The sequence below is a fragment of the Camellia sinensis genome, chromosome 7 (assembly GCF_055761805.1).
Source record: "Camellia sinensis isolate YWXY chromosome 7, ASM5576180v1, whole genome shotgun sequence".
NCBI lineage: Eukaryota > Viridiplantae > Streptophyta > Magnoliopsida > Ericales > Theaceae > Camellia > Camellia sinensis.
The window spans coordinates 7,601,821-7,612,500 of record NC_138967.1 but is presented as its reverse complement, the minus strand read 5'-3'; the positions used below and the strand labels follow the sequence as shown (position 1 = coordinate 7,612,500).

General features: G+C 34.8%; 1 protein-coding gene across 2 annotated transcripts in view; it reads left to right on the top strand.

The window, feature by feature from the left end:
* LOC114292580 (eukaryotic translation initiation factor 2 subunit gamma) overlaps positions 1–5,793 on the top strand; it is a 5,812-nt gene extending 19 nt beyond the window's left edge. The window contains exons 1-9 of one of the 2 annotated variants that reach the window (XM_028236576.2): positions 1–127; positions 1,617–1,783; positions 1,946–2,007; positions 2,353–2,465; positions 2,560–2,662; positions 3,583–3,810; positions 3,909–4,127; positions 4,602–4,862; positions 5,387–5,793. The exon at positions 1–127 is cut by the window's left edge and continues 19 nt beyond it. In XM_028236576.2, coding sequence (XP_028092377.2) covers positions 1,678–1,783; positions 1,946–2,007; positions 2,353–2,465; positions 2,560–2,662; positions 3,583–3,810; positions 3,909–4,127; positions 4,602–4,862; positions 5,387–5,689 — 1,395 coding nt within the window. In that variant the 5' untranslated portion in view covers positions 1–127; positions 1,617–1,677 and the 3' untranslated portion in view covers positions 5,690–5,793. Of the gene's footprint in view, positions 182–1,616; positions 1,784–1,945; positions 2,008–2,352; positions 2,466–2,559; positions 2,663–3,582; positions 3,811–3,908; positions 4,128–4,601; positions 4,863–5,386 lie in introns of both variants that reach the window. The other variant, XM_028236578.2, reaches the window with a different exon arrangement.
* Positions 5,794–10,680: the final 4,887 nt, after the last annotated feature.

Here is a 10,680-nt window from a genome sequence, read left to right as displayed (position 1 = left end):
TGTTGTAGTAATATAGTAAATTACTGATATTGGGTTTCTAGCATAAATCTCATCTCTCTCTCTCTCTCTCTCACACATCGGTAAACATTCAACAGCGCCCGTCGGCTGCCCTAGTATATAGAAACCGGTGAGTCTCTCTCTCTCTCTCTACATATATATATGTATGTATGTATGCGTACAGGTATGTAATCATGCTGTTTTCTATGTGATACTTCCGATTTGATTCAAGTTGATGCGTTTGATTTTCATTTAGTGTGTTGTTTTCTTCTTTGAGTGTTTGATTTGTTCATGTTTTCAGTTCAGATTATACATAACTAGATTGATTGCGGTCGATAACATAGTTTTTGAAAGTTGCTTTATAGTAACGCCAAACATTAGGGTTTTGGGTTTATGAAATGATTGTCTAGCTGGTAAAGTGTTTGTGTTCTAAGTGTATCTAATTATGTTTGGATTTGAGCTTATAAATGTATTTATGAGGTTCGATTTTCGCCACTTTTTTTTGTTTAGTAAATAATTATCTTCATCAACATTGTAATGATGGGGTTGTTTGCTTCATATTGTATTGTGTTGTTGTCATACAGTAGTTGAGCATCTTAATCTATGTAGTCTACAGAATCCCTGAAGTCCCTTTGTTGTTTTTAATAGTGGGCAGATTAAATGATGAGTTTATTGTATGAATTTGTATTGGTTTCATTGATTTACTTGGGTTTTTCATTTATTCTAACTCCTCTAAGACAAGATTGAATTGAACAATAATTTTCTTAGTTTTTTTTTTGTCACTTTGTAAATTGTATAAACTCTGTTAGATGTAAGCTTCGCAGGCTGTGATAGATAGATGGCTAATATAGAGCTATACCTATTTTAAGTAGTTATTGGGATTTTAGACTTGGTTGGGTTGAGGTATCATGTAAATAAAATTGATGAATGGTCGTTTGTTGAAAAATCACTTGCTTTCTTTTTGCTTTTTCTATTTCAGAAATGTATGGTTCTGGGCATAAACATAATGGAGTTCAATTCTATATCCAATACTGTCGAGACAAAACCTAATTTTTTACTTTCTTAATAGAAGGAGTTATAAATCCAAGATATAGTTGCTTCACTATCTGGGCTGTATGAGAGGAAGATGTTGCTGTTTAATATGTTTCCATGATTGTCAGCTACTTCTGTTGATTCGGAGTGCACACATGTAGCTTGTGCAGCCCCTTAATAACTGCAGAACATTTCTCATATTTTTATGTAGAGGTAGTTGGATATATCCTTGCATGGTTTTAATTCCATCAATGGCATTACTTTAGGACTTATAAACTGTAAAATTGAAGGCTAATTTGAGGCAGTATTATGGTGAATAATTCATAAGGATTGGGTTTTGTTGCCTCTCCCATAATGTTAGTAGAATCTGTGATTTGGGCCCGTTGCATCTATGGTGTGTATGCTAAAACGCGCTTTGAATATGCAGAGACACAGACAGAAAGCCATTTGTGTGCTTTATTGTAGGCGCTTTTGTGATCTGTATTGGTTTTAACAAAGCACCTTTCTTTTGGCAAGTAATGTCTTTGACATTTGATGCAAGTTGTAATTCTTTTTGAAGTCACTAGTCTTGTCCTCTCTTCTCACAGATCTTACTAGCAAACCAGCATTCCTTCTGTTGGAGCACTGAGTTCGCCGGGAATCGTCAAGATGTCTCGAAAAGGGTTGATGGAGCAGGATTTGAGCAAGCTGGATGTGACAAATTTACATCCACTCTCACCTGAAGTTATTTCTCGTCAGGCAACAATAAATATTGGTAATTTAATGGTTTGTAAATGTTTAACTGATTTCAACATACGTCAGTTGACATTATGGTTAGGGATTTGAATTTTTGTATATTCTGCATTAACATCCTAGCATAATAGGTTCTAGTGCTTAAACTTGAAGACTGTAATTTAGAGTTAAAATTATTTCCCAGGTACTATAGGTCATGTGGCTCATGGCAAGTCAACAGTTGTTAAAGCAATATCGGGTGTTCAGGTAATTACTTGTTTTCTCTCTTACAGTTTCTACTAGTATGGTATCTATTCTCAGTATTTTCCTGAACTTGAAATATGAGTTTATTTGTGTTCAAGTTTATCATTTGGTTCAACTTTTTAGCAGTTTGGTAGTCTACTTATTTTGCAACAAAGTAAAGCTAAATGCTATTAAATTTTTGTACATCTTAGTCAATTGTTATTCCTTGGTGTTGGAGTTGTTATTAAGCTTTCAAGCAAGAAAAATGCATTAACCAAGAAGTCAATGGAATGAAGTGGTTTCAAGTATATTGGTTCAAATTTCTACATGGTAAATTTGAGGGCTTTGATGATTTGTCAATTTCTGCAGACTGTTCGTTTTAAAAATGAGCTGGAGCGCAACATTACTATTAAGCTTGGATATGCCAATGCAAAGATATACAAATGTGAAGAAGAACGGTGCCCTCGGCCCATGTGCTACAAGTAAGTTGGTATCCTTGAATATAGTGCGCTTACTTCACTTTAGCATATTGGTGGCATATAGTATGTATTATTATATATGCAATCCTTTTTGCAGGGCATATGGAAGTGGTAAAGAAGATAGTCCTATGTGTGATGTGCCTGGGTTTGAGAATTGCAGGATGAAATTGCTGAGGCATGTATCTTTTGTTGATTGCCCGGTATGGTTTTCAATGCTCTCTTGAGGAAATATTGTTTATTTACATCAAGCATATCTCTACATATATTCCTATGGACACGTGCATGCAAGCATCTACATGTTGAGATTATTACTTGTCAATGGTTTGTGTGCTCGGGATATTGCATAATTGTATGTCTTTGTATGTACAATACTCATCTTCAACAGAAAGTAATTTTTTATGGTTTATTTGTTTAGTTCAATCTATTATGGCATTTGATGACATTGATTGATCTGTCTTTTATTCAATTTTGTAGTTCTAAGTTTGAACTACTAGTCATTAGAATGTTATCATATGCTTAAGCCTTATACTTTATGAAATTTGTCAACTATTATTATTTCAAGTGAACCATGCATTTTTAAATGTTTATATTATCCTATTAGGAGATTTTATTTAACCTAGTTGTATGGTTGAACAAGAAAATTAGGATGTTGTTTGCATCTTTTTTATGTCTGTGTACTTGTGGTGCATATTATCTCATTTTTATAGATACAAGCTCAATTATTGTTTACAGCATATGAGACCACAATGCCTTAAAAATTCTGTTTGAATTTGTTAGTGTCACTGCATAGTTTCTCTATTGCTTGCCTTTATAATTTATGTTAGTGTCACTTCACTTTCATACTAGTTTTGAATTTGTTGCTTGGAAACACCTGATATAGGGCTTAGATGGTTTTCTATTAACTACTGCGTGGGAATTGATATTTTGAGAGGAAAATTTGATTATAAATGGGGAAGAACACTTGGGCAACTGAAAAATGATAATTAGAAGAATTGAGAGAAGTTAACCAATAGAAGAATGGATTTGTTGAGGCAAAACTCAGCTTTTCTTTATGAGCTTAATGGTAGCTGGTTTTTCTCTGATGTGGTCTGAGATGTTTGGGTTTCTTGATTTCCTACAGGGTCATGATATTCTCATGGCTACAATGCTTAATGGAGCAGCAATTATGGATGGAGCATTACTTCTCATAGCTGCCAATGAAAGTTGCCCCCAACCTCAAACTTCAGAGCACTTGGCTGCTGTTGAAATAATGCGGCTCCAACATATAATAATTCTCCAAAATAAGGTCGATCTTATTCAGGAAAATGTAGCTATCAACCAGCATGAAGCAATTCAGAAATTCATCCAGGTCAGTCGTTTTGGGCCATTTTATAGTGTTTTCTTCCTCTCTGGTTGGCTAATTAACTCTGGCATAATGTGTTAGTGTTTCTGTACTTTCCTTACCAGGGAACTGTGGCTGATGGTGCACCAGTGATACCAGTTTCTGCACAGCTAAAGTACAACATTGATGTTGTGTGTGAATATATTGTGAAAAAGATCCCCATTCCAGAAAGGAACTTCATCTCACCTCCTAACATGATAGTAATCCGGTCGTTTGATGTCAATAAGCCTGGGTTTGAGGTTGATGAAATTAAAGGAGGTGTTGCTGGTGGAAGTATTCTCGAAGTATGCTTCTTTTCTTTCCTTCAAAATTACTTCTCCTTCTGTTGGCATGTTTAACTTTGGTGTTTGGGGGGGGGGGTGTTGAATAAAAAAGGCTCTGTTGGCAAAAAAATGCTTGTCTGGTCTTCACATGGAATATCTACAAGACTACTGCACATCCCATTGTCTGAGATATAATTCAGAAGGCTTGCATGCCTAAAATGGTGCTCTGATTGCCATTGATGTTTTCTCAAGTCAGTACATGGGGCATCTTTCTCCCATCTGCTCCTGTGACCCATTCATTGGATACACACAAATGTAAAATCAGATTTATATTATAGCATATCATAAGCTAATCTTGCTTTTTTTTTTTTGGGGAACCTAGATATTTTTTTATATTTTTTATTTTTTTTAACACAAGAATCTGCAATCTCTTGTGAAAGATTCAGGAATTACGCGTCTTGACTAGATTTTTATTTGATCCTCTGTTTTGTTCAGGGTGTTCTGAAGGTAAATCAACTCATTGAGGTTCGTCCTGGGATTGTTGTTAAGGATGAGAGTGGAAACATCAAATGCACACCGATTTATTCAAGAATAGTTTCATTGTTTGCCGAGCAAAATGAACTGCAATTTGCTGTACCAGGAGGTCTCATTGGGGTTGGCACTACTATGGACCCGACTTTGACACGTGCTGATAGATTGGTCGGTCAGGTTCTTGGTGAGGTTGGGACACTCCCTAAAGTTTTTGTTGAACTAGAGGTAAATACAATTTTCAATTCTGTTATTTACTCCTGTGGTTAGTCAGTGCAATCTATAGTTTAACTAGAAATGTGCCATGGGCATTCATGCTAGTTCATGATAAAAATTTATTTCTCTATATTACCTCTCTAGTTCAATAGAACCTTTTTTTTTTTTTGAAAAATTAGAAACTAGTTTGACAAAAATAAATCCCAAAAAGATATTTTTGAATTTTAAAAAATGATTTCTTTCACCCAAAGAAGCAAGTCTGTCATATGAAAATAACGAGTGGTTTTTTATTTTTGTCATTTTTTTCACTGAGCTAGTTTTTGAAAAAATTTCAGAAACAGATTCAGAGAACTCAACCAAACGCGTACATTTCATTATCACGGCCGGCATCTTTATTTTATTGCCGAGTCCATTAATATTTCTGTTATGATTCATTCTTTTGGATTTTTTGGACCCTTAAAATGCCTTAGAATACAAATACCAGATGCGATTGTCAACGTAATGGTTGTGAAACATTTCGTTTTTTGATTTTGCAGGTGAACTTTTTCTTGTTGAGACGGCTTCTGGGTGTGAGGACAAAGGGCACAGAAAGGCAAGGAAAGGTCACAAAGCTAGCGAAGGCAGAGATTCTGATGCTGAACATAGGTTCTATGTCAACAGGTGCTCGAGTTGTTGGTGTAAAGAATGATTTGGCAAAATTGCAGCTCACATCTCCAGTTTGCACCAATATGGGGGCAAAAATTGCTCTGAGCAGGCGAGTCGAGAAGCACTGGCGTCTAATTGGGTGGGGTCAGATTCAAGCTGGTACCACACTTGATGTTCCTGCTTGTCCCATTTGAGTGAATCCGACATACAATTAGATAGAAGAAAGAAGAAAAAACAAAATATCAAACAGAAAAATTGGGGGGGAAATGTGGGAGGGTTGGTTGCAATTTTTGTGAGATGGAGAAGGAAAAATTGATGCGGATGGCTATTGATTGTTTGTAATGGTTCTTGTTTTGACTTTTAATTTTTGTAGTGTGGTATAACTTCTGCAGATTCGTTAGTTGTTTCTGTTTTGAGAATCGGATATGTTGGATATGTTTTGACAGATGAACTTATTGGTCCATTTACCGGATGAGTTCATGGCTATTGGGAAGTAACCCTAACGCTGCACTTGAACAGATGTATTCATGGCTATAGATGTGGTTGTTTCTGTTGGAGTGTTGTATATGTTGGTTACATTTGATCAGATTTTGAGTTCATAGATATTTGGCAAAAAACCTACAGCTTTCCATTCCTTATCGCGTTCATTTCTTGTTTTTTTATTTTTATTTTTATTTTTTATTTTGGGAAACTGAAAACTAAAACTTGTATATTCGTTTTGTTTTCAAAAGATGGAACTAATTCCAAAATTTTAAATTTTTTTGGAAACAAATGCTTTCACTTGTCAGAATAATTTTTCACTCCCCTCTCATCACCCACTGCTGGCTGGTTGGCTGCCGGCTAGATCTGGCCACCTCTTGATGACTCTTTGGCAATTGGTTGGTCACAGACCTAATCACCCAGTGACCTTTGGCAGCCTCCAACTACCAACTCCAGCGACCTCTGACCATCAACTCCCGTGGCCACCTCCAACCATCACGAAACCATCGGTCATTACATTTGTCTACCTCACACCATCAGCTACCACCTCTGGCAACAAGTGTGTTTATTTTTGTTCTTGTTTTTGTTTGTATTCAAAAAAAAGGAACACACAACTCTTAGTGATTGACAGGTTTGAAAGAAACATCTTTATATTTAATAATAAGATCAAAATATAATTGAGTATAAAATTGTTAAGTTAAAATGTAACTTATCAAATTTGTTGCTAAAAATTTGATGTGAAAATATAAATATAGGTCTGATTAGTTATTCGGAAATAAAAATATGTTAACTTTGTCACTGCGGTAAGCTTTTTCAGTCTTTAAACAAATCATACCATCCCCATTATTTCTCTTATCTCTCCTTGCGAAAAGATTACATTTTAATAGTACAACTAAACTATTTTTTTTTGTTTTTTTGTTTTTTGTTAATAGAACCCAATTTAAATTTTGAATTCAAATTTGTTCACCAAAGAAAAGAACATTTTCCAAAAAAATATCTTTCAATTATATTTTGATCTCATCATTAAACATAAATATTTTTATTGATGTTTCGCCTCTTAATAACCAAACAACTTCAATTTTTTTTATTTATTTAAATTTTGAATTCAACTTTGTAATCTAAAAAAAATTCCACAAACATTTTTTGATATGACTATAATCAAACTCAGCAACACTAGCCAGCACACAAAGCAAATGCAAAAAAATAAAAAAACAAGGACCAATTTCACATGCCCTTTCCCTCCAAATCCCTCTTCTTCTTCTTTTTTAACCTTTCCTATACTAACTATAAAAACCCATAAATCTACGGCATGCTCTTCACTTTTAAGAGTATAAAACATATAAACTCATAAATCTAGGGCATGCCTGGATTATAGAAAAATAAATAAATAAATAAAATAAAAATAATGTTTTGTTTCTCGCTCCTCTTCTTTTCTCTCTCTACCTCTCTCTCCAAACCCCTCCAATTCCAAACCCTTCCCGTACAATTTCTTTCAAAACTACAGTCTCTCTCATGGACAACAACCCAAGATTCAAAAACTCTTACTGTCGATTAGAATTCGAAATCACCCTCTTCGTACAGTTACACCACCCTCATCGACAACAACCGTCTTCGAAACCACCATCACTGCCACCCCAGAATGCCCCTTCCATGCCGCCTCCAACACGATGCAGTAGGGTCAAAACCTTATCCACGGCTATTTGTGGCAACACTACCACCGGTCTCGACTTCAACAGGTATCATACGGCGACAGTTTGTTTGGATCCAGTGCTCTCTGTGTCGAAAATGCTACACTCAGACCGACCCAATCTTCGATTTGACCAAATTAACTCACTGAGCTGCAACAACCATCAGATGTGTCTCTACCAGGTATTGTACAGTGACGATTCGTTCATGGTAGGCGATTTCTCAATTGAAATGTTAACGTTTCGGAGGACCAGAGTCCCTAAAGTTGCTCTCGGATACGGTCACGACAACGAAGGCTTGTTCGTCGATGCCGCGGGTTGTTGGGTTTGGGCTGGAAGAAGTGAAGATGAAAGACAAAAGAGAGAGTGCTAGTTAGGCTGGAAATTGGGAAGTGACGTTGAGAGCCTTAAGAGAGATAGGAGAGTTTAAAGAGAAAGTGAGAAGAGCTTGGGGAGAGAGAGATGGAGTGAATGTGTGTTTTGAAATTTAAAATTTGAAAAGTGAGGCTAAGAGAAAGAGAGATAAGAGAGTGTAGAGAGAGAGTGAGGTGAGACGTGAGAGGGAAAGAAAGAAGGTGGGTGAGCGCAAAGTTTTAAATGGTAATGTTAGATGCGAATATGCTGCTGTGCATAAAGCAAAGCAGCAACCGCTACACTTGGTACGATATCGTTTTGTTTTTTTTTGGCTCATTGTTGTAGAATGTTTTCCTCCCAAAATATCTCTCTCTTCTCTCATTTTTTTGAGTCTTTTCACCTATCCACCCACACATCCTCTCTCTTTTTTTGAGTTTTTTCTCAAATTTCAAGTGTAGTACACTACTTTCTCTAATGCAATTGTCTTCTTCGGGAATGAATCTTTGGTTTGTTTTTTTTGTTTTGTTTTGTTTTGTTTATTTATTTTTTTTAATTTTTTTTTGGTGTGTATAAAATGATATTGGACTTTTAAGATTATCTCTTGAGACAAAGTTTGATTGCAGTTTTTTTTAAAAAAATTATATAATATGGCATGACGGTTTTTGAAAATGTACATTTTGAATCAACGGTTCAAATTATTTCATCTAACAATTTAAGGGTGAAGATGATTTCTTTACTTTTGGTTTCCCCTCAAAATATATATCTTTCTCTCATTTTTTGAGTCTTTTCACCTATCCACCCACCTTGTCTTCTTCGGGAATAAGTTTTTGGTTTATTTTTTAATTTGTTTTGTTTTGTTTTGTTTTGTGTGTGTGTGTGTATATAAAATGACACTGCACTTTTAAAAGTATCTCTTGGGACAAAGTTTCTACAGTTAAAAAAAAATAAAATAAAAAATGGACAAATCACAACAACAAAAAAAAAATCTTAGAGTTTGAGTATGGTAATAAAATAAATCTTGTGGTTTTAATTTTTTTTAGTTTAAACCCTTATTTTTTTAATCTAAATTATTTGTCTATTTTTATTAAATAAAACTAACATAATAAGTGTATTTTAGCCATTAAACTTAATGTAGGTATACATAAAATATTTAAAATATCATTTTTTGTTGAGTTTAATGGCTAAAATACCATTTTTTCGTTAGTTTTACTTAATATAAATATATAAACTGTTTAGATTGAAAACAAATCAAAATATTAAGGTTTAAATTGAGAAAATTAAAATCTAAGGACTTATTTTGTTATAAGGGTCAAATCCTAGGAGTTTTTTTTTTTTTAATTATATTTTCCCAAAAACTTTAACCAAATTATTATTGATTTTCTTATTGGTTGTATTTAAAAAAAAAAAACTAGGCTATGAATTGTTAAAAATTAAATAACGTTCAAAAATTTAATTTTAATACACATTTTACATATTCGTACACACTTTATATATTTATATACATGTTTACATATTTAATATATATATTATATATATATTAAATATGTATTAAAAATTTAAAATTTTTCTAACATTAGTAAGAAAATAAGAAAATTATATATTAATAATCAATAAGAAAATCAGTAATATTTTGGTCAAAGATTTTTTCTTTTAAATAAAAGAAACCAATAAGAAAATTAATGAAACATTTCGCCACAAGAAATATTTTTAAAAGCCAATACCATTCAACAACAATGAGCCAAAAAAAAAAAAAAAAAAAAAAAACAAAGAAACAAAACGATACTGTACCATGTGCAGTAGTTGCTGCTGTGGTTTATGCACAGCAGCATCTTCACATCTAACATCACCATCTAAAACTTTGCACCCATCCATCCTCCCTCTTTCTCTCTCACGTCTCACCTCACTTTCTCTCTACACTCTCCTATCTCTCGGCTTCACTTTTCAGATTTTAAATTTCACAATACACATTCACTCCCTCTCTTCCCCAGGCTCTTCTCACTCTCTCTAAACTCTTCTATCTCTCTTAAGGCTCTCAGCCTCACTTCTCAATTTCCAGCCTTACTAAACACTCTCTCTTTTGTCTTTCAGCCTCACTTCCTTTGGTCCAAACCCAACAACCTGGCGGCGTCGACGAATAACCCTTTGTTGTCATGACTGCATCCGAGAGCAACGTTGGGGACTTTGGTCCTCCGAAACTTCAACATTTCGATTGAGAAATCGCCCACCGTAAACAAATCATTGCTATACAATACCTGATAGAGACACATATGACGGTTGTTACAGCTCGGTGAGTAAATTTGGTTAGATCGAAGATTGGGTCGATCTGAGTGTAGCATTTTCAACACGGGCAACACCAGATCCAAACAAACCGTCGCCGTATGATACATGCCAAAGTCGTGGCCGGTGGTAGTGTTGTCGTAGATAGCCGCAAATAAGGTTTTGGCCCTACTGCGTCGTGTTGGAGGGGGTGTGGAAGAGGCATTTTGGGGTGGCAATGAGGGTGGTTTCGGAGAGGATTGTTTTCGGTGAGGGTGGTGAAACTGTACGAACAGTGGCGGAGCACAGAGAGTCTAGGGAGGTCACGTGCCCCCCCTGGGTTTTGGAATTTTTTTTTTTGCAAACATAAAGAAAATGTTTTAAATAAAAAAATTATAAAATATTATTTA